The 25,480-nt window shown below is 35.9% G+C and overlaps 1 protein-coding gene across 1 annotated transcript; it reads left to right on the top strand.

Annotated features, from left to right (window-relative positions):
- The first annotated feature begins 2,476 nt into the window (after positions 1 to 2,476).
- On the top strand, positions 2,477 to 4,855 carry LOC143560935 (putative mediator of RNA polymerase II transcription subunit 26c). The gene is made up of 9 exons (XM_077049122.1): positions 2,477 to 2,848; positions 2,926 to 2,994; positions 3,329 to 3,411; positions 3,485 to 3,555; positions 3,633 to 3,691; positions 3,782 to 3,815; positions 3,912 to 4,057; positions 4,416 to 4,503; positions 4,586 to 4,855. The coding sequence occupies exons 1-9, from the start codon at positions 2,549 to 2,551 to the stop codon at positions 4,693 to 4,695; spliced, it is 960 nt and encodes a 319-aa protein (XP_076905237.1). The 5' UTR covers positions 2,477 to 2,548; the 3' UTR covers positions 4,696 to 4,855.
- Positions 4,856 to 25,480: the final 20,625 nt, after the last annotated feature.

The raw sequence follows: 25,480 nt of genomic DNA, 5'->3' as shown, positions 1-25,480 counted from the left end.
CGGGCACATCTCAACAGTCAAAATAACGAAAGATGCTGGTGGCAACACCACAATCTCTCTCCGGCGGCACCATCATTTCCCTCAACACTAAATCTTCTCCCATCACTTCGTTTTCTCCCAAAAAGCGCCGATTCAACCGGCACACCACTGCACCTGACCTCACTCGTCGCCTCTCCAAATTTCCGATCATGCTCTTCATCAACTACATCACCGCTAATATCTTTGTTTACACTCAAATTTAACATCCAGTTAGCAAACCTTGATTTGTTAATCTTTGCGACCATTGCTGAAGATCACAAAAATAGAACGGAGGAATACAAGCAGAGATGAGAAGATCTATTGTGAGGAGAACGGGAGGGGCTAATTGATGAAAACAAAATTAATTAAACATAAATCTCAAACTACACCATTGTGGTAAATAGTTTTCATATGATAGATGAGAGAAGAGCTGGCGTAAAACCGTTCACCTATCGTAAGGCCAATAATACCTTCACTCGTGGAAAAAGCGGTAAGGTCTCGCTTTCCTTTTCCACTGAAGAGTACGACATCTGCCGTGCTTAGGCCCCGCCAACTAAAGAGCGACTGAGAGTGGATTTCAGGTTCTATAGTGTCGAAAGGTTTGACGGTGTAAATGACATGATAATGCAGAATACATAAGAATTAAAGCATTTGAGAGGAGCACCCATTCCCTCTTACATTGTTCTTACAACGCTGATAGTTTTCAGTTTAACACTGAATATTAAACGCATGCAACAAACATATACGAGTAGTCGAGTATAATTGTACATGAAATTTAATTTTTATATATTACTTACTATATTCGGGTGTCATGTTTAACCAAGTGAATGAACCATATAAAAAACATGATAATAATAAGACAAAAATACAAATTTTGTCCTTTAAACATACCTAATTTAGAGATTAGATCCTTTAAAAAGTTTAGTTTCAGGCGCTGTCCTTTATACGACTTGTTTATTTGATTTTTGTCCTTTTAACTAACTGTCATCCAAAATCCCCGTTAAGTCATGGCATGTGCTAGTCACGTGAGGGTATAAATGTAATTTTAACTCCTTTTTATTATTAAGTATTATAAAAGATTACCCATAGCCTCCACCATCCACCATGTCGTGCAACACCACCCTGCAACCAACGCCGGAACCTACAGCAGCCGCCGCCGGAGCCCACAACAACCACCACCGGTACCTACAGCAATCATCGCTGGAACCCACAACCATCACCATTAACTTCTCCGTCGTCCACCGGTGGTGGAGATGAATTGTCGGCAATCGCTCTCTTCTCCGGCTACCACCTGCAACTTCCTCGATCTCTCTACCTCTTCTCCGCCGCCCGCCATCTACTGTCGTAAACCAGAAACCTCCATCCAAACCCTAACCATAACCACCGCTTCCTTCACCACCAGTTAGTTTTTTTGCCAATCACCACCGTCACCGGCCAAACAAAACCCTATGCCGCCAACCCCTTCCAACTCGCAACCATCACGTTGACACTCTACCACCAATCCCAACAACAATCGATTTGATGGCAAAAATGATGATATTGATAAGTCAATGATTTGCTAGCAATCGTACCGGTTTGATTTAACCTGTATTCTAGATCTGAAAGAATGAACTGTTTCAAAGGTTTTTCAATCGAGTTTGCAATCTGAGTGAGATGAGAATGGTTCAGGTCTGAAAATGGTGGCCGACGTTTGTTGCAGACCGTGGTGGCAGCAGCTTGCGTCTTAGCGGTGGTTGTGGTTGATGGTGGAGCCATGGAGGTGGCTGTATGGGGGTGAGGGGGTCTTTTTGATGGTAATGGGTAACAATGGTGTGGGGTTGTGAATTCCACTTGAGAAAGATTATAGGTTGAAGATGAGATGAGATGAGATGAGATGAGATGAGATGAGATGATGATGGTTGGGACCACATCAATGTAAAACAAAAATGTGAGTTAAACCCGTAGATTTAAAAGAGAGAATAGAAATGTTAAAAGACCCAAAAGCCCATCATGTGTTGGTTAATTGCAATCACTTAACGAGGATATTGGATGAGAGTTAGTTAAAAGGACAAAAATCAAATAAACAAGTCGTATAAAGGACAACGCCTGAAACGAAACTTTTTAAATGACCTAATCCGTAAATTAGGTATGTTTAAAGGATATTTCTGTGTAATAATAATAATAATATATTATTTACCTGTGAGCCCATCAAAGTGAAGTTTGACAAGAGATAACGGAATGCGTCCATCATCCACATTCCTACTTCCTACTTGCTTCCCATCAAACATCAGCGCGTAGGCTGAAGTACTCGATACACCAATATTATTATTAATAATTAATAATAATAACAATAATTTGTTTTGTTTATCCAAATAACATCAAACCCTCCTGCGTATTACAAGGGATTCTGTACAAAATCAATCACCTGATCGAAAACCCTCCCGCGTTATTATCATGATTCTCCGTTCATCATCCACGGCCGCCGCCGCCGGCCAGTCTAGATCTAATTGATTAGATCGACGTCGTCCAGTTTAGGTTTTGTTATTAGGTAATGGATTTGGATGAATTTAGGGCCATTTTATCCAATTCCACGGCGGATGTTTGGGGAATTATTGATGCGGCGTTAACCCTAGCTTCAGCCGATTACGCCGGAGAGCTTAAACGCCGGCGGGACGGAATCGTGGAACGGCTTTACTCCGAACGGTGTGGTAACTGCCACGTCAATGGTTCGCCGCAGTCGGTTCACCAAGAGGATGAGGCTGATGATGAACCGGATCCGTATGGAGGTTTATTTGATGATGAACAGGCTAAGATTCTTAGAATTAAAGAGCAGCTTGAGTATCCGAATCAGGTGTGTGTGTATGTTTTTCAATGAATTATATATAATTAGATTATTAGTTGACTTATTGTTGGTGATTTGTGGTTTAGACTGATGATGCCATTACTGAATTGCTTCAAACCCTAGCTGATATGGATCTTACTTTCACAGTTCTTAAGGTGAATTTTTTTAACATTATATGCAGTTAATGCGCTAAAAATTCTAATACCGGTGGGAAATTTCAATTTTATGCAGAATTTATGTATAAAAACGTAAACATATATAATATTAACTCAAAAGTGTTAACATATGAAACATGTTCTGATCAACCAAGGCATCCAAAATATCCGTCAAATACTGGTCAATATTGCTGGTGATATCGGTACCGATCTTTTAACAGATATTTTGCTTGGGGACCGATAACCGATATATCACTGATATCCCACCACCGATATATCGCCGATACTAATTGCAACTAAAGTTGCTAATTCTAGTTTTTGATTATCAAATTAGGAAACTGATATAGGAAGGCATGTTAATCAACTTCGAAAGCGTCCGTCCAGCGAAGTAAGAGGACTGGTGAAGCAATTGGTGAGGTCGGTTAAAGTTAGAATGTTTTAAAATCTAGTAGTTTTGGAAAACTTGTTTTAATATTTGTGAATGTTACAGGAAATGGAAAGATTTGGTGGATGAATGGGTCGGGTCAAACAACAGTGGGCTCGCACGCCCTACTATTACAGGTAAGTACACTTTTTTTGTTTATGGTTTTTTATTAATCGAAATATAAGCTTTTGATTCTAATTATTTTTTTATGCAGATAGTGATTCGCCATTGGTGCATAATGTATCAAAGGGTGCTCAAAATGGATATCAACCGGTAAGATAATGAATCCAACTTGTTTGTAAAACCGTGATGAATTTACAACATTTCTTGGTTCTTTTTGAGATTTGAAATTGTGATTCACAGGGACCTGATTTCGGCTATTCTCCTAACCCACACAGTTAAGTATTGAATTCTGCTACAATCTTCCAATTTCTTTCCATGCATTGCTGTGTGGTGATTTTTGATGAATTCTGTACACCAAATGAAACTGTAGATGGGAGTTCTGGTTCTGAAAGGAATAATTCTGAACCAGAGCAGAATAGACCGAAACCTGTTGTTTCTAAAAAACCAACATCATCAAGACCTCCGCCCCAATCTCGCCCTGCGATGGTTGCTTCTGCCTCTGCTCCTCCTTCAAACGTACACTCTCTACGCGCATCCTTTTTCTAGTAATACTAGATATCACAGTTTTGACCCGATTGCTTGTGAATGAGTCGATATGGGTAATTTTTATTATCTCTAGAACAGAAACGGGTCAAACAGGTTGAATTGAGTCACTGACATTGACATAAAGTGACCACTTTTAATGCATACAAGTATGCAACCTCCCAAAAGTTGTTTTACCTAAAACTTTATTGTTTAAATAATATAGTTACTTTCCTAAAAAGCTAACATTTCTTGAAAACAAGGGTTCTCGGTTATTATTCCAAAGATTACCCATTTTGATCTGCTACCCGAATTGTCATCATACGAGTTAAATTATTAGTAATTTTGGCAGCGAACACAGAGAGAGGAAAATATAGACCTAGACCGGTTGGCATCGGCCCGGAAGCGTCTTCAAGAGAACTACCAAGAAGCCCAAAATGGTTAGAGTAATTGAATTGAAGTTTTGAAAGGAGTCTGTTTTTATTAACTTTTGTTTTAAAATTTTTAATTATTTTTTGGTAGCTAAAAAGCAAAGGACAATACAAGTGATGGACATCCATGAGATACCAAAGCCAAGGAATGGCTTCTTTGCCAAGAACAAAGGCAACTTTCATGGGAGGCAAAATAGATAATGATGATCATCTTTTACACTTTCTTGATATGGGTCCAGTTTCTATAAAATTACTCTTACTGCTACTTTGCTTTTATTTATATAACTTTTGGATCCAGTGATGTTTTCTTGTTGAAAATTAACTCCTCTTTTAATATTATAAATGATAAATTTTTAATGGTTTGGTTTTAATTGTTTGGTTTTTATTTACGATAGTAAAAATCGTTATTCAGTCGAATGTGTGCAGTCAACACTATAAATCGTAATTTAACTTATTTTTTATTTTTCGTTTATAGTTAAATGGCTTTTATATTCATTTTGTCCATTTTTTTTTATTGTTTTCCATTGGTGTATTATTTTACTAGCTTTTGAACCCATGTATGTCAAATGAGCGAAATTTAGTGTATTTAAGGATAGAGTAAAGTGTTAAAATCGTTCTTGAGGTTTTATCAATTATGCGATTTTCGTTCAAAAAATTTCATTTTTGCAACTGGGCCATTGAGGTTTTTCGTTTCTTGGCAAATACGTTCAAATTGCTAACTCCGTTAGTTTTCATAGTTAAATCAAGGATAGTTTTGTCCTTTCACATGAAGTATAAAAATGAAAATATGGAATTTTTTTATCAAAGTAGTGTTGGTGGAAAAAGTATTTACCGTTTTGGTGTTTCATGAAAAGTATTTACCAAACTAGTGTTTTGGATTTATTTTATATTCATCTTTATTTTTAAATTCTTTTATTGGAGTCTTTTAATTTTTTTTATTTAGTTAATCGATTATTTATTTTTTATAACATAATGCTTATGTATATTTTTATCCATAAATCCAGTATCTTCTTTTTTTTATATATTTCATATCAGTCAGCTTTTCTTTCTTTTCTTTCTTTTTTTTTTTTTGTATTTTCACTAATTGTTATAATTCTTTTCCTCTTATTTTATTTTTTATCTACTATTATAGAATAGAAAAAATAAATAAATCATCTAAATAAATTCAAAATGAAATAAGAAACATAAAGAGGTAACCAATATTAAAACTTAACCTGCTACGAGCCACGAGTCTTAATATCAAATATAAACAAAAATATGAAATTCAAAGAACACAACAAAAGAAGGCAAAAATGCTAAATGAAGTTGAGTCACTACTGATTTCTACAACTATAAACAAATTTTAAAAAAAATATGTAAAATAAACTGAATATGCAACACTGAACATATTTAAAACGAAAAGAATCCAGAACATCGGTACCAGTTAGGTTCGCTACCGTACCGGAACTTAACCCAAAAATAAATTCGTAAATGAACATATTTAAAACAAAAAAATAACATAATTTGGTAAAACCCAGAAGTTGCGATGATTATTCGACGTGGATTTGATTGGTATCGGTTATGTTCGTCAAAGTCTCGAAACTAAACCTAAAAAATAAAATTCGTAAAATGAATATATTTAAATAAAAACAAAAAATAAACACATTTGAGAACAATTGAAAAAAGAAATAAAAAGAATAGCAACGAGATAAAAAAAAGATAAGAAAAATTTTGTTGATAAAATATAAAAAAAATGTTAACTAATATAAAAATAATAAAAAAAAACTCTGATGATTTAATAATAAAGGTGAATAGAAAATAAAGGAAAACACTAGTTTGGTAAATAGATTTTATAAAACACCAAAATAGTAAATACTTTTTCTACCAAAACCATGTTGGTAAAAAATTCTAACAATATGATAACCAGTATTCGTCTTCATCCTAAACCCATCAAAACAACCACCACCCACCACAATGGATGAATGGAACACCATAGTCACCACGGCCTGCGTCATCATCTCCAAACATCACACTCTATCTTCTTCTTCGGCAAAAACACATCGCCAGCCCCCTCTCCTTGTTTTTCCGGCAGAACCACGGTACAGATCTGTATCTACTCCCCCATTTATCCCCGGCCACCATTGCCCCTGTTCTCCACCGTCACCATCTGCAATCATCGCCATCACCCACCCTTTCTATCTTGAATCTTAGTTTTAGGGTTCTATAGAATAAAACGCGAATCCTAGATTTGAGACTTCTGGATTTTAATTAAGGAGGTGTTTTGAATAGCTAGGCAATAATGCTTAATTTCCAAATCTGAAGGTCAGAGATGTCCAATGAAGGCCAAAGATCTAGACGGGATCATTAATATTTGATTCTTTGTTTTAGAAGCTTCCTTGATTGTATCATATCCATGGCAGACAGATTAGAGAGTGGTGGGGTGGCGTTAGAGATGTAGAAAAATAAAATAATAAATAAACTAAAAAAACAAAAAAAGGCCCCCATTTAGCGAAGCAGAGTTAGTGATTTGGACGTAATTGGAAAAAAATGGGAAACCTCGATGGTCCTGTTGCAAAAAAAAAACTTTTTGAATGAAAATCGCATAATTGACCAAACCTTAAGGACGATTTTGACACTTTACTCTTAAGGATATGTAATTTAGGGATTTTCTTTTGAATTTATAGATTAATTTTAATATTATCACGCACACTTCAAATGTTACATATTTAAACTTTACATTTCCTTAAGATTGAATTAATATTTTAAGATAATATAAAATCAATTATTGGTACCTAAACATATGAAAGATGATAATATAAAATCAATTATTGGTACCTAAACATATGAAAGATGTTTTATATGATCAATACGAATGTAAGTTAAATAGTGTTTTACTTATAAATAGTGTATTTATTCAACGAAATTTGAAATACACATATAATTAAATATTTATTATAAACATAGGCCATAAATTATTATACGATAATAGTTCGTAAATCATTATTTAACTAATTAAATAATTCGCTGTTTGATTTTAAACTTAATATAGATATTCAATGGTTTATATGATTTTTTTAAAATAATGGTCAAACTTTCTATATCTAATATATAACGGGTTCGTAAGAGTTATTGTGATTTAAATTACATTGCATGCCTTTTTTTTCAAATGGGTTACAACTAATGAGTTATACTAATTAAACTCATAACCCATAAATAATATGGATTAAGGAGGATGAAGATTAGAAAATCGGAGGATTGAATGTGGTTAGGACACATAATCATTATTATTTTTGTTTATTAGTATAGGTAGATAGGTTGATAGATTTTATATATGTAGATTTATATTAGGGAAAACTCCCAAAATAGGTATTTTAAAAGCAAGTTTCAAGTTTTATATATCACTTGATTTTATCCCCCGTATTATAGGGGTTGTTTTACATTATTCATTTTTAATATTTATATATTTATATTTGGATTTTAATTTTATTTATTGTAAGAAAGTTAATAATTAATATACTTGGGTTTGATGATGAAATGGTTTCACAAATAGATGATATGTTATAATCCGGTTTAAAAGCTATCTGGGTTTGGTGATACTCATTATCCGTTTATTTTCTTTGTTATAAAATTGTTTCTTAATTATAAATAGTATCTTTTTTTAAAATAAAATAGGATATTAATTTTTAGTATATTCTAATTTTATAGGATTTTCATATCAAATATTTGATGAGATTATTTTTTAATATAATGAGATGTTATAACCCGTTTAAGAGCTATCTGGGTTTAGTGAGACCTTTACCCGTGAATTTGAGTCAAATGCGTGAGAAGCATTCATTTACAAATAAAGTAATCTGATGGCTTGAGAGAACGGTTGTTTTACATTTTTCGTGATTAATATTTATTTTTTGGATTTTAATTTTCTTTATTGTAAAAAAGTTAATAATATACTTAGGGTTTGATGATGGAAAGGGTTTCATAAATAAACGATATGTTATAACTTATAACACGTTTAAAAGCTATCTAGATTTGGTGACCCATGACCCGCTTATGTTTTTTTTACTATAAAATTGTTTATTAATTATAAATAATATCTTTTTCTTTTTAAACTGGATATTAAATTTTAGTATATTCATATTTTATAGGATTTTCATATCAAATAATTGGTAAGATAAATTTTAAGAGCTATCTGGTTTTGGTAAGACCCCCATACCCATGAATTTGGGTTAAATCAATGAGAGGACTCCAAATCAAGAAATCTGGTGGCTTCCATAAAAGGAGGAGCGGCCACATCACGACACATAGGATTTTTAGGTTTTCGTTTATATATATTATAGATTTATAAATAATTCCAAAAATAGATATTTTAAACTACTCGTGACACTAGATTCTTGGTGTCAACGAGTAGTTACAAAACTAGTCGCGACGACTATTTAGACTAAGAAATTTCAGGGACGAGTATTTTGACGCCATAAACTTATCGGAATGACTAGTTTATGTAAAAAAATAGCTTGAATGAGTTTTTATGAATTTGTTTGATCATTATATTTAATTTTACTCATAATTAGTTTTTCTTTTATAACTTTTAAATATAAAGTTTTACTAAAATCCAAATACACAATTGAGGTGTGCTTTTCTTTATCTACACGCAGACATAAAATTTATTCAAAACCGAGCGGGTCAGATTTATATCGAGGTTTTTTTTACCTGTTCGGTTTTGAATAAATCTTATGTCGGCACGTAGATAAAAAAACGTACGTCTCAGTGGTGTATTTGGATTTTAGTAAAACTTTATATTTTAAAAGTTACAAAAGAAGTACTAATTATAAGTAAAATTAAATATAATAATATAATATTAAGAAAAGTACAAAAAAAAAATTCATAAAACTCGTCCAACGTATTTTTTATCTTAACTAGTTGTCCCGACAAGTTTAGGGCGTCAAGATACTGGTCCCTGAATTTTTCTTAGCCTAAAATAGTCGTTGCGACTAGTTTTGTTAACTACTTGTTGACACTAAGAATCTAGTCATCACAACTAGGTTAAAAGACCTATTTTTGGAATTATTTACAAGTAATATTTAAAACTTAGAAACTTGTATTTAAAAATATCTATTTTAAGAATTTTCCCCTTATATTTTTTTGGAACGACCAACTAAGTAACGCCGGGTACTCCGTACGCGGCCCCCATTGGCTAAAGGTAGCCCGAGCCGGCCATGAGTCCGGACGGACGAAGCCCCTAGTGGTCCACCTATTGAGTGATTCCCCGGATAAAACCCGACCCCCATGCCCGCCAAACGGCACGCAGCGAGGAGCCAGTAAAACCGGGTGAGATCAGGACTCGTACCCTGGCAAGTCAGGGTCATCCCTCATATCTCCCATATAAATTGGTGGTAGTAAGGTTTGATTCCCCTACCTCTCAATTGTAAAATGAGTGCTCTGCCATTGAGCCACATCCAATACAAAAGAAAATGAGTCTACAATTCCACTTTACGTAGATTATATGACGTAAATGCCCCTTGCCGATAAGGAAGTTTGATACACAACTTGCTATAAATGATTATGATTTATGAATATGGATGCCAATTCGCATTTCTCATGTCATAACAGAATTTGTTCCTCAAAGCGCCTTTTGGCTTTAGATTTAAACTTTAAATAAAATCTTTTGGAAGGATAGTATTTTATAATTCTTATTATATTATTTTTTACCTTTCTAAATCATTTCCTACAAATATAATTAACCACTTAAATGTAATTATATTTTTGAATCGATTATTAATCAATCAGTTTATTAAATCTAAAAATAAGCTAGCTGTGTGCCTTTTTTGGTTTTTGTTTTTTGTTTTAATTTGTAGATGAAGTGTGGAGTTAAAAGTGTCTTGAATATTGTCATACCACTACCTGTGATTTTCTAAAAATTGTGGATTTTATTTTTATCTTTACTATTAAAAAGCAGATTGAAATTTGATTTTGGTTTGAATTTGGGAAAGCAACACTTCTACCAATCAACTGCTCTAAAATTATTTTTATTTTCTTTTAAATAATTATAAAAATAATTAATAATTGATAGACAAATATGGAGGGCCACTTTCACGTTCTCTCCTCATCATTAATCTGATATCAGTACTCTTTTGCGCTACCCTATTGGATACCAGAACTCTTTTGCGCTACCTAATTGAGCACCCTAAGCAGGCGAAGACGTTCCTCTCATTAGTAAACAAGTACCCTAAAGAAGTACCCCGATGTCATTTCCCTCTCATGTCTCCTTTTTGTCAAATTTTTTATAACCTACAAAATACAAAATATGATAGTAATAGTAATTTAAATTAACCTTTTATAGTAAAGTAACTTATTTTTATGAAATATAGTAGATAAAATAAACCGATTAAACCTTCTCATTTAAATCATTTCTCTTGCAGAGAAAGGATGAAAAACAGAACCCAACTAAAGTATTTGTACAATTGCAATCATGCTAAATTTAAAACACAACATCATCTATAAATGGAATCAACTATAAATGAAATTTCATGAATGTGATGTCATGGCTAATTTTAACTTTTAAATTCCCTTTTTTGTCATCTTTTTATTACTAACTAGGGGTTACCCCGTGTCATGTATCTTGGTTTAGGTTTACTTTATGTGTTTGTTTAGTAGAAAGTTCTATGTGCATAAGGACTACATTTCGTAGGTGTGTAAATTTTGTTTACAACGGGTTTTAAAAGTGGATAAAAATAAGTGATGATGTTGCATTCTACAAAAGCAACAAACCAAAATAAAATTCCGAAAAGAACTTACAATTAAACTAAAAACCGGCCCACCAAGGATCAAACCCGGGTCGAGTGGGTAGCAACGCAACAACGTTACCATCACACTTAGGGGCATATCCAGTACATATGGAGGGGGCAGCCACCCCCATATTATTATTATCATATGATAATAATAGGAAGTATACTTTTTATAGGAAGGATAAGAAGTAATCTTGTCCATTGATTTTGAATATGAAGGGTTGAGATTAGTTTAGATGGAAATCAAGTGTGAACATAAGGGGAAGGGCATAAAAGGAATAACACATTTGTTGACTTTCTCTCTTCACATGCAAGACACATGCCAAATTCCCCATTATTTAAAACGTCCATAACTTTTTTTTACGACGTTTTATTGAAAAACAAATTCACCATAATAATGAGTGTCATTTTATCTTTTATATGAGTACCATATTGTTACATAAAAATTAAAAAAAAATTGGTGGGTTATTTACAAATTGTGTTTTACCAAATTGTGTTATACAATAGTATTTTTCATTGTGTTTTTTCCATTGTGTTTTTTACATTGTGTCATACAATTGAGTTTTTTATCGCTGTGTTTTTTTTTCTTAGTGTTTTTTTCCATTTTGCTTTTACATTTTGTTTTTTCGGACTTTTCCGGCGAGGTGGTGGCGGTGGGTGACGGTGGGCGGTGGACAGTGGAGTGGTGGTGGTTGTAGGAGATGAGTGAAGATGTAATTGGGTTTTATGTAAGTGGGTTTTTGAAATTAATATAATTAAATAGGTTTTGAGATTAAAGTAAGTGGATTTTGATATTAAAGTGTTAGAGTATAATACCCTCCTTCCTAGCATTCTTAGGAAAATCAAACTTCTTATTTGAACCTAACCCATTACTATTAATATTATTTAAAAATATGCTATATACGCATAAATCCTGAGCGTCACCCATAAAATTTTGCAGTCCTCTCCCTTAAAATTTTGAAACCGGTCATCATGAAGTTTTGAAACCGACCTCTAAAAAAAACCAAATTAGAAAACTATAAATTTTTAAATAGAAACTTAATATAAACACTATTTATCAATATAACTTATATAATTACCAATATCTAAATGTTAAAACTATCGTGACTTAGTCTCAAATTGATTTAAACATTACAAGCCTATTGACAATAAGCTTAGGCCGTTTACCTTTAGGTCTTAGCCCATTATTTTACAAGTTTGAACTTTATTTAAAAAAAAATCCAACAACAATTATACAAGTTATAAACTTTAGATTTAAAATATGCTAATAATGAGAATCAAGTAGAGTAATTATATATACAAGTAGAGTATTTATATAATTACATCATAGAGTAATTATGTAATTACTCTATGATGAAATTACATAATTACTCTACTTGTATATATATTTACTCTAGTTGATTCTTACAATTAGCACGCTAATTTCATTTATATTTGACCCAAACCCTATATATATATATGTATATAGGGGAATGTTCGTGTGCATTTTAGTCTTAACATGAGAACGTAGGGAATAATACCAATTTATAAAAAAAAACGAGAAAGTAAGAAACAATATCAACTACAATATCAATCTACATAAACAATTATTTATAATAACAAAGAAAAAAACCTAAAAATTACAACAAAAGAATCAAAATCAAGAACAAAACAATAACAGCAAATACCAACAAATACTTATATTAACAAAAGAAGAAATCTAATAATAACAACAAAATATAAATAAGCAAATACTTATAACGTCTCATAATCGAAACTTAGCAGCTACGAACAAAAAATAACATCAAACACTTGTAAAAATAAACCTAATATAACAGCAAATTGGTTTTCACTGTTTTCATGTTAAGAATAAAATGTATTTGATCCTGTTTATATATATATATATATATATATATATATATATATATATATATATATATATGGGTGGGTTCTAGTGAAAACTCCTCTTAAAGAGAAAACTTAAAAACTCCTAAAAACTTCTAAAAAACTATTTTTAACTTTTAAATTTTTTTTTCCATTATTCTTATATGTTGTTATTGGTTCAAAAAAAAAAACACTTTTCGGTAACCTCGTCGGTATAGTGCGCATGTGTAATAGTGTGTATTGCATATAGGCAAAAGTGTTTGTATTGCATAGAATACAACACTATTGCACAAATTTGATACACACCATTGTATATATGCAATATAAAACTAATACACTCATCGAATACACATTAGTACGTATGTGTAATACAACATTAACGCACATGTGCACCACATCGACTTTTATTTTATTATTATTTTTTTTCCATATAATACAACACTACTACACATATACAATACACAAATATTGAATATATGCAATAAAACACTATTAAACTCAAAAATATATAGTAATACACATGTGTAATACAACGGTATCGCACAGTAATACGTATGTGCATTACAGCGGTTTTTTTTTATTTTTTATATTTTTCGAGTGAAATATAAGAAATTATAAGAATAATGGCTAAAACAGAAATTTGAAAATATTTTTTTATTTTTGATTAAAAATAATTGTTTAGGAGTTTTTAAGTTTTCCCTCTAAAGGTGAGTTTTCTCTTGATCCTCTCCCTATATATATATATATAGGGGTGAGTTCAAGTCAAAATTCCTCTTAAAGAGAAAACTTAAGAACTCTTAAAAAACTATTTTTAACTCTTTTTAAAATTTTTTTTGAAGTTTTTTTTTTTTCATTATTCTTATATGTTGTTATTGGTAAAAAAAAAATTGTTGGTAACCTCGTCGGTGTAGTGTACATGTGTAATAGTATGCATTGCATATATGCAAAAGTGTTGTATTGCATAGAATACTGTAAGTCCCGTGACGGATCTTTCAATGTGATATCAATATACTTAGTGGTTAGGCGGAAACTAACCACTACGTTGATTCTGTGAGAAACGATTAAGAACACACCAAACACAATGAAGAAGCTTCAAAACACACGTATATTATACGTCGGGTGCTTAAGCCCTTAACTTACACGATTGAATAATAATGGACGAACAACCTTGACCTAAACTACATACATCGTATATATAGTTATACCAACCTAGGCCCAAAACATACAAAAATCTCGGTTTACATAATATAGCCCAAACTAAGCCCAAAATGCAAGCATAAACCACAAGTCATTGCCCAACATTATCCCCCTTGGTTTATTGCTTGATCACAAGTTCTTCGTGCTTCTATACCTTCATTTAGACCTTTCGGTGTATACACTGTGGCTCCTAAATAGACACTTGGAAGTTGAGTGCCTTATTTAGGGCCTTTATTAAAACCTGGCTAGAAATCCAGCACAGGTCATGCTACTACCCATATGAAGTAGATGAACATGACCTTTGTTATCATGAACAGCAGCAAGTATTAGGCTTGATTGACTCAGAAAAGTCAAACACGATGTATCTTTGGTAGAACCAACAAGTCCTCGGTCAAGGTTTGACCGAGAATGCTTCAAAACCTCTTCAAAACGAAGATGTCTCTGATTGATCAGAAGAATCTGGTCAGTCCATGCCGAGAACCTCAGAGCATTGTTCATCATCTTCAACATACCACCAATCACCATTTATGACCAAACCTGTAACTATAATCAATGACTAAACCGATAATCAGTAACTTCAACAGAGAACAAACAAACCTTTTGAATGATGAATCAATAAAATCCAATAACCACCGAAAACCTCTTAACCATAATGGAGTTCTTTACCTTTTAAAGAAATCTACTTGAAAGTTCAAGGAGACAAGAATAGATGTATGGCGGCGAGTAGGTGAAAGATTTGATGGTTATAATAAGAGAAGATTTTAGAGGATAATAGAAGTTGTGAGTTTCAAGAATGATTAAAAAGTAGTAATGAGTGCCTTTTAAACTACCTGGTCACATCAAACTTGGCCGAGAACATTTATTTACCGAGAACATATGGCCGAGAACCATTTACTGAAAGCAGAGAACTCACAAGACTGAGTTTTCTGGGCCAAATTGATCTGGTCGAGAACTTGTAGGTTCCCTGGATGGATCTGCACGGGATATCTCGATCTACACAGGTGCGGAATCCCTGCGTAGGTTGTTACGAGCGTAGAACACGAATCAAACAAACACACGATACGAATAAAAGAACACACGTTATATTATAACCGAAACACGTGATATAATCACTGAATACAGACTCAATACTCTCTGGTTCTCACGTCTCTCGACTCACACACGTCTGTATACGATTACCTTCAACAACCCTAAACAAGCCGTGACCTAGCGTATAAATACACGACAACTTCGCCTGATATGTTCAGGCGAAGTTGTTGCTAACTTCGCTTGACTAACAAGTTCGCCTGATAAGCGAACTTGTCAATAACTTCGCTTAAACATAAACAAAACACAATTAACATTACAGACTGGATTACAGACACTAGACTATGAACTACTGACATTATGCACCAACAGACTCCCCCTTGGCAGTAGCTTCATATCTTTATCTTTAAGCACTTGTCTTGTAATCTTCATGCATGCACTCCCTCTCTTACACAGACCGTGACTACTCGCTGATATTTCCTCGCTTCGCCTTTCCAAGCAGGAATATAGAATATCTTCTTCTCGTTTAACACCTGCAGATCAGCTTTAGATAAATTAACAAGATGCATCGGATCATACACTCTTAGCACTTCTTGTTCGTCTTCGTCTTCCATCACGGCTTCAGCAGTCTGGCAATCCACATACCACCATTTCAGATCTTTCAGCACATCTTGAGGCATAGTCTTCATTGGAACCTCTTTCAAACACCGAATCGGCTTGTATTTCATCACCATCCAAGGTTTGCCATCTGCTCTCATTCCTCTTTCAGTATCTTCAAATAATTTCCCTTTCTGTGGTTTTAACAACTCAAACTTTTTCTCTTTAATACTTTCTTTCCATACTATCTTCCCAATAACTCTGGCCATATTATCATCACTTCTATTAATCAACCCCAGTCTGGCCAAATCATTTACCTCACACTCATGTAAGGTATTTAGAGATCTCAACGTCCTCTTAAAGTATTGGATCCCATCATATCTTTTCACCACGCACACTTTTAGCTGTTCATCATATAACCAACAGATAATGCCTTTCTTTGACTCAGCGTACCCTTTAATATTATAACTTTTCTTGAACATTGTAGGTACCACTGGCTTCTTCGTTTTGATAAACCAATGAGCATAGCCTTCCTTCCATCTAGGCTGCTCCTCCCATTCTGTATCATCAACTACTGTATCTTCACATACATTCGACTTCTCAACGGTTGGAAGCTCGTGTTCAACATTCTCCTCTACAATTTCACCTTCTTCAACATCATCTTCTATCACTATCTGTGCACCAATCTTCTCAATTTCTTCTAATGGCAGCACATCATCATCACACACATCATCAACATCTAACATATCATCATCCAACTCCTTCAAGGCATCGATCACATCATCTCCCATCTCCTCGTCATCTACCATCACCACCTGAACACCACCAGAACCGCCAGCTGCACCTGCAGACTCCCCCTGAGCTGTGGTTGTCCCAAGAGCTTGAGTAGTTCTTGGCAACTCACCACCTGCACCTTTCAATGCATTGGGATCATCATCTCTGTCATTCTTCTTCTTTGTCCTGAGCTCGTCGCCTTTACAGCTCGTCTCCCCCTGAGATGCCAAGAACTCCTTCATAGCATCTATAATTTTTCCATGTTCAACCAGGAGGGACGACTGTAGTTGATTTTCTGCTACTAGGCGCTGAATAGCCTGGGTCTGGATAAGATATATCCTAGATTGCTCTGCCACGACCCGCTCTAGTGCAGCTATTCTTTCCGAGTCTGATAGGGTTGCATCGAAATCGAACCTCATGTGAGATATGGCTTGAGTATACTGAGGAGGGATTTCGAATGAAACCGGGACATCAGAAGTAGCTGTGGACGTAACCGCAGGTGGTATCGTGACCGACAACCCTGCAGTGTGAACCACTGTCGACTCAATAACCTGTGCAACAACCTCTGACGGAGTAAGCGTTGGAGGCGGCAACGATACAATATCTGGAGTCGTCAGCTGGAGTGTGATGGATGGGAGGCCAACAGATGATGATGTAGCCACCACGGGAACGTCCGTGGCGCCTGGCCTTGTGACCTGTAATGGTGTAGGGACAATTGACATACCTGACAGTGCGGGCGGAGCGAAACGTATGACTCTAGAGCTCTCACCAGCTCCCTACCTGCACCTGTCCTGTCCCTTCTTGAACGTCTGATCAACTTATGAATGTCTTCTTCTTCTTCTGACTCACTGTCGTCATCTGTCCTCTTTCTCTTCCCATACGTCCTCTCTTGAGTCACCATCATACGTCTTGCCTCATCCATTACATCATCAAAATCTGAGTCATCCACCGTCGTAGCTGCTCTAGTAACATTTACTCCCGTACTCTGTGGAACCGAGACCTGTATATTTTCTTGAAGATCAACTCGGTCCATGTCAAAAAATCCTTGGCCGCCAAAAGCAGCGTCAAGGTCTACCTCTTCTTCAGCTGACACAACAGGCGCAGCAGGTACAGCTTGAGGTGCTCCCGCCTGTTGTGTTTAAGGATCTCTAAACTCGTCCCCATTAGCAGGAACATACTCCGGGTTGATTAAATACCCAAACAGTGGAGTATGCCTAGGACGCAGTTCAGGCTTGCTTCTAGCACTCGAAGTTCTACATTGAGCAAAGATACGCTTGTTCACACTCTCCACGTATCTGATAGGGCGACGTTGAGGCAACGTGGGACCAACATGATTCAAGATCATTTGGAGAAATCTTGGATACATGATGAATCTCTCACGCCCCATCGCCCTTCGCTGTCGATCAATCTCATAGAAGACCATCTGACTCAAGCTGTAACGCTTGTTATAAGTCAGAGCAGTCATCGCCGACTGCAAGGTCGCGCCCATCCCGTCAGTGCCCGCCTTCCTCCCTGACATGCAATCATTACGTGCATGAGGAAGCGCCACTGATCGAGCAAGAAACCTTTCCTTCTTTGTGTATCCCCCAAGGGACCAGAATATCCCATTCGTAGAAATGCTCCATCACGGAACGGAGCAACAAACTCTGTCGGGTCGTCCCTCGTCTCCTCTCCGAATTGCAAAGCCACCCGGATTTGTTCAGACGAGAACTGAACATCCTGACCATTTACCGTTGCACGCATCACCGGGGGTTCGACGCGGCAGTCATATTCCACCGTCTGCCAGAAATCCTCAATGTTGGGCAAGGAAATCGGCAGAGTTGTCGTAATGGCGTGGAATATCCTCGAGCGTAAAAGGAAGGTGATGATTTCGCGGAAATCATCAACTCCGCTCGCTTTCGGGTCTAAGGTGATATACATGTTGTGACCCGGGAAGAACTGTCTTTGTTGATCACCTCCGTCATCACCGCCTGCACCACCTGCTCCAGCAACAGCAGCCATATCTGCAACAAACAGGTTAAGTTAGATAAACATCAAAGCGAATCACAAGTTCGCCTGTTACCATGAGCGAAGTTGTGATCAATTCTATATAGGCGAAGTTAAAGGTGAGGCGAAGTTGGGAAACAACTTCGCTTCAACTTGAACTTCGTCTGATAATAGTTAAGTAAAATGATCCAGGCGAAGTTACGGATAACTTCGCCTAATCACAACATCGCCTCATAAACTGTTTCAAAATCAATAATCAGGCGAAGTTAAACCTCAGGCGAAGTTACGGATAACTTCGCCTAAACTGTAACTTCGCCGAATTTGAATCGGCAACAGTTAGGGATTTAGAACGACGTGTAGATGATGATTTCGGAGATCGAGGACTCCGAAATACATGATTTTATGAAGTTATAGACGTTCATGCAAATTACTATCACGTAATATCAAGTTTGAAAATCGGGTGTTTAGGTTTCAAATAATCGAGGTCACGAAACGGTTCGAATCGACCTGTGATTAACATTAACGACCATGATTATACGAATATAGAACCCTACACACCTTTAATCTGATTTGAATCGAGGTAAAAAATAACAGATGATCGATGATATAAGTTCGCCGGTTGACAGGGAGTTAAGTTCGCTGGGTTTTTGAAATTATGATCCTGTTTGACCTTAAAACTTCTTTATATAGGGTCAAAGTTAGTACAGGCGAAGTTATCGACAACTTCGCCTATTCCAGGCGAAGTTATCAACAAGTTCGCCTGTATTTACAAAACACACCCCTATACTTTTAATAATTTTCAATAAAGTTTTAAAAACATCCTTTAAAGCGTTAAATGATACGATCAAAACCAAGTAACCAGGTATAAAATCAAACAATTACAAAAGTAACAAAAATTTGAAAAATTAAAGTACACGGGATCAAATTTCAGTCTCGACAGGGACTACCATGTTTTAGAAAAGATCCGAACAGGAATCATACTAATTTCGTGACTGTCACACAGATCCGTGTTCAGCTGTATTATGACATAAAGAAACAGGTTGTAAGCAGGTAATCAACTTAAGATGGTTTTCATCGTTTATGTGATACGAGTTAAGTTCAATTAAGCTCAAAAATTAAGTGGGCAACAACTCAGAGATTATGATGCCTCCTATCTATTCTCAAAGCGTATTTGGTTTTCCCCAAGTCACCCCGAATTGACTTCAACCCATAGTGTCTGATTAAGTTTGTAAGTACTCTTCATCTGCTTCTCGTTCTCTTTCTTACTCCTTGATTGAGAAGTCTTGACATTGTCAGCTCTAGAATGTTTCAATAACTCATAAGGTTTTTTATTTTTTTTTATTTTTTTTTATTTTTTTTTATTTTACGATAAACATTTACATAGACTTCAGAGTAGTAAACAACTGCAAGTCCCGAATCTGGATCACTGCAGTTTCTTCACACACTATCTTTACGGGAATCAGAACACTTACGGGCTCGTGTATGACTGGGTAATCGCTTTTCTGCCTATCATTCGGAAAGATATATATGAAGACATGCAAAACTCTTAAGGAGTTTCCACGTAAAATCGAGTAGATTTAGTTTGTATCACATCTACTTTTACGTACCATAAAAAGCTACCATGACATACAATGACTATTCTAAAGCTTTTTAAGCCTAATAACTTCACTAGTTAAGCACACAGAATCAGTAAATCTATCATTTTCCAAGGTTGGATCAATTTTCTGTTAAAACATAGTAACAGAACTTCTTACGAAGTAGTAGACTTGAAAAATAATTTCATTTCCCTAAAAATTTTTTTTGACTTCAATCGCCCCGATCAGTTCAAAGTCTTCAGGTAAACGGTTATCCTGCGAATCCAATGGATTAGCTGGACCGACCACATACAAGTATGTGTCCTTCTAACTAAGTATGATCGACTAATTTTCAGCGAAAGAATAAAAAGACATCATAATCGCCCCGGTCACTTTCAGTCATCTGGTTAATGGCAACCCTCATACTCTACAAGTAGAAAATGAGGACCAAACATATCCGAGGATATGTCCTTCAAACTGAGGTAACCGACATAATTTTAAGCGATAGTGACATTTTTTTTTTATATGCACAAAAGCATGGTTACTCGGGATTGATCATCCCATTCAACTCAACAAGGTTTTGAAATCTTGATTTGTCAAACGCTTTAGTATATAAATCAGCGAAATTATCAAGCGTATCCACCTTTTCAAGCACAATCAGTTTCTTCTCAGCACAATCCCGTATAAAATGATGACGTATGTCAATATGTTTAGTTTTACTGTGCTTTACGGGATTATTAGTTACTGAGATCGCAGCAGTGTTATCAATACAAATTGGAGTAAGTGAGAAATTCAGACCATAGTCGCGTAACTGTTGTTGAATCCACAGAACCTGGGAGCAGCAGTTGGATGCTGCCATGTATTCTGCCTCACATGTTGAAATGGCGACTGATGTCTGCTTCTTGCATTGCCAGGACACTAATCTGCCTCCTAGAAACTGACATCCTCCAGTAGTTGACTTCCGACTCTGATTGCACCCTCCATAATCAGAATCTGTGTAAGCTACCAACTCCAAGTCTCCTCCCTTCGCGTACCACAACCCCAGCTTAGGTTTGCCTTTGAGATATCGCAAGATCCTCTTCACACCCTTCATGTGAGATTCCTTTGGGTTTGCCTGAAAACGAGCACAAAGACAAACTGCAAACATAATATCAGGCCTAGAAGCAGTTAAGTACATTAAAGAACCTATAATAGCCCGATACTGAGTTGGGTCCACATCTGCGTCATTGTCTGTCTCAGCACCCAATTTATGGTTGACGCAGATTGGAGTATCGAATGGAGTGCTTTCCTCCATCTTGAAGTGCTGTCCTCAAGTTTTCTATTCAGTTCCACCACTTTCACCTGGTGATAAGCAATCTGTTTTTCTCTTTCAGCTATTAGTTTGGTTTTTTCTTCCAAAACTTCATAGCTTAGATCAATCACTTGAATTTTTTCAGCAAGTTTTGCTTTTAGACTTTTAATATCTTTTTCACAAGCTTTTATTTTAACTTTATAGCTATTTTCTCTTGCTTTTGTAAAATGATGATCTTCTTTTAGAGTTTTAAACTCAGCATCCAAACTAACATACTGATCAGTTATAGTTGCTAATTGCTCAGACAAGTTTTCACATTTAGAACAAGTAGGTTTAGAACATACCTCGGAGAGCTGGTCTTTAGCATCATCCATGAAAGCTTTTTCTTCTCCAGTAGCTTTCTCACTTTCTTCATTTTCCACATTCGCCAAATTTGCCTGTTCAAAGATTTCTTCAGAATGCAGGTTCCAGTTATATTCACCATCTTCTCTGGAAATCATGGCACTATAATCTTTACTACCCCCATTATGCTGTGTAGACTTGCCTTGACCACGTTCTACACGCTCATTTCTGAACTCCTTAGCAAAGTGGCCGTTTTGCTGACAGTTGTAGCATCTTACCTTCGTCTTGTCAAACCCTGGCCTTCCACCGACAAACTTTCTTCCGGTCTTTTTCATAAACCGTTTCACTCTTCTCACGATCATAGCCATCTGCCATTGCGGATCCATTTCTTCCAGATCATCAGCATCAATCTGGTCATAGTCTTCATCCAACATAGCTGGATCAACAATCTTCCCCTGAATGTAGTTCTCATAGGAAGCAATAAAAGAAGCATAGAGAGCAAACTGCTCTTCAGCAGATTTGACACTCATAGGCATCTTAGAGTAGTTGTTGCTAGGAATACTTGGAGAGCAACTACTCTTGCTTGCTTGTGGTTTAGATGCACTAGATCCACCTGCTACAAAGCAAACATCACCATTCGTGTTGACTGACACATGCCCCTCATGTGATGAGTTGGCGCCCGACTCTCCCTTCGAGTAGTAGGCAGCTGATTCAGTCTTCGAACCTGAACTAGAGTTGACTTTAGCACCATACATACCTGGATCTTGAACCTGATCCGTAGGTGTCTCCTTTCTAACCATGTTAAGCTCAAAGGTTCGGAGCTTGTTAACTGTTGTCTCAAGGTCATAGTCAGCAAAGTCTTTATCTTCTCTCATCAACACAGTATACATCTCCCATTTTGGTGGGAGAGCATCAAGAAGCTTCTCAACAATCTCATCTTCTTTGTATGCAATTGAATAGTTGCTGAGTTCAGTCATCAGATGATAATATCTGGTGATAATATCATCAAGTGATTCGTTTTTCAGATACTTGAAGACCGAGAATTGAGTTTTGAGCAATTTGATCTTCGAAGCACGGATTCCCACATTTCCTTCAAACCGGTTCTCAAGAGCTTCCCAAAGCTCTCTTGCTGTCTTGTACTTTCTAAAAGTATGAAGGATCTCTTGTGGTAGAGCCATAGTGATAGCAGCATGAGCCTTGCTCTCGGCCTCATACATCTTTTTCTCTTCTTCTTCCATTTTGCTGTACTTTTTGATCTGATCACGACCTTCGTACTCCATAGTTGGTGGAATATAACCATCCTGGATGCATACCCACATTTTTGCATCCTGGTACTTGACATATTGTTCGAACCGATCCTTCCAAGCAACGAAGTCGGTTCCTTTAAGCAACTTTGGGGCCTTAGTAGCTGACCCTGCTTCTACTTCCATCTTAACTAACTCTGAGATGTTAATTGACGACATCTTTCTCAAAAACTAAGAAACCCGAAAAACAAAAAAAATTTCTTCTGAAAAGTACTGTAGGCGAAGTTACGGATAACTTTGCTTAAGTCTTAACTTCGCTGAAGAACTTCGCTGATTCTTAACTTCGCTTGAGGTAAGCGAACTTAGGAGGTAGGCGGAGTTGTAGAGAACTTTGCTTGAGTTAGGCGAACTTGAGAAGGTAGGCGAAGTTGTGGATAACTTCGCTTAACCTTATATCTTCGCCGAAACCCTACGAACAGTGACGGCAACTTCGCCTGATGAACACGAAGTTTCTGCAGATCTGATTTCTGGGTTTTTCGAGGTTTTTGACGGTGTAAAGGGTTGAATACGATGGTAGGAGGTAAGAATGACACAAAAACACAGAAAACACGTCCCGCGAATAGTCGAAACGGGACGATTTCTACACCCGCGTGAATATCCCGAACCACACAATTGAGCAATAGCTCTGATACCAATTGTAGGTTCCCTGGATGGATCTGCACGGGATATCTCGATCTACACAGGTGCGGAATCCCTGCGTAGGTTGTTACGAGCGTAGAACACGAATCAAACAAACACACGATACGAATAAACGAACACACGTTATATTATAACCGAAACACGTGATATAATCACTGAATACAGACTCAATACTCTCTGGTTCTCACGTCTCTCGACTCACACACGTCTGTATACGATTACCTTCAACAACCCTAAACAAGCCGTGACCTAGCGTATAAATACACGACAACTTCGCCTGATATGTTCAGGCGAAGTTGTTGCTAACTTCGCTTGACTAACAAGTTCGCCTGATAAGCGAACTTGTCAGTAACTTCGCTTAAACATAAACAAAACACAATTAACATTACAGACTGGATTACAGACACTAGACTATGAACTACTGACATTATGCACCAACAGAACTAGAAAGAGCCGAGAACACCATTATCACAAACAACTTGGGCCAAAGATGACTGGGCCGAGAACACAAAGATTATGGACACATTTGGCCCAACTGAATGGCCCTCGACATTTTGCAACCGTCAAATCAAAAAAACGATCCCGATTCATGTGAAAACGACTTCTTAAGACATTTGTTTCGACACGAGTAAACGTGAGGTAAAACTAAAAATTAAAAATAAAATAATAAAAAAACTAAACTAAAAGAAAAAGATTTAACCATCAGGCCTTCAGTAAATTTAACATATTTTGGGATCAAATTTCAGTTGTTTTAACAAACGACACCATTTTATGAAAAGATCCGAACATGAAATCATATTGATCAAGATACTTTCACAATGATTCATTTTCAGCATTATTGTGACATAGTGAAAAGGTTGATAGCAGGTAATTATCATGATTTTCATTGCGCCAGTGATATGATTAGATTCAATTAGGCACAAAGCTTATATGGACATCACTTATGGACCCATGATGCCCCTTATTTATTCTCAAGGCGTATTTGGCTTTCCCCAGATCACCCCAATTTGACTCCAACCCCCTAATGCTTGATCAAAAGGATTTTCTCTATACAAAAATAATTTTAAGCTTTAAGGTTGAACGTTGGACTTACATGCCATCCGGACTTACAAGCCTTACATTCAGGGTGTTTAGGACTTATTTGTATGCCCCACCCCTGTAGTTCCCTAGGACCCCTTTAAGCTTTTGGAAAACAAATTTGAATGACAATAATTTTCATATATATTTACATCAAATTTTCTTTTTTTTTTAAATATAATATTTTTGGTGATCAAGACACTAACGGGCTCGTGTATGACTGGGTAATTACTTTTCTGCCTATCATTCGAAGAGATGTATCTAGGGACATACAAAGCATCTTCAAAATGACTCTCCACAATAAGTTTAGCAGATTTAGTTTATATCACTTTAAACTTTTAATTATCATGGAAAGCTACCATACACATCAATGACTGTTCAAAAGTCTTTTTAGCCTAATAACTTCACACGTTAGGCACAGAAAATCAATTTATCTATCATTTCTCAAAGGTTGGATCAATTTTCATTTGAAAATAGTTTGAGCTTCTAAAAAACTTTTAGCTGAATAATAATATCACTTCCCAGATGATAATCCCAAAGACAATTTTAAATCCAATC

The sequence above is a fragment of the Bidens hawaiensis genome, unplaced genomic scaffold, assembly GCF_021521415.1.
Source record: "Bidens hawaiensis isolate Kalapana, Puna unplaced genomic scaffold, B.hawaiensis_p1.1 tig00020515_1, whole genome shotgun sequence".
NCBI classification, from domain to species: domain Eukaryota; kingdom Viridiplantae; phylum Streptophyta; class Magnoliopsida; order Asterales; family Asteraceae; genus Bidens; species Bidens hawaiensis.
The sequence above is the reverse complement of the archived record's forward strand: the minus strand, read 5'-3'. Positions and strand labels throughout refer to the sequence as shown.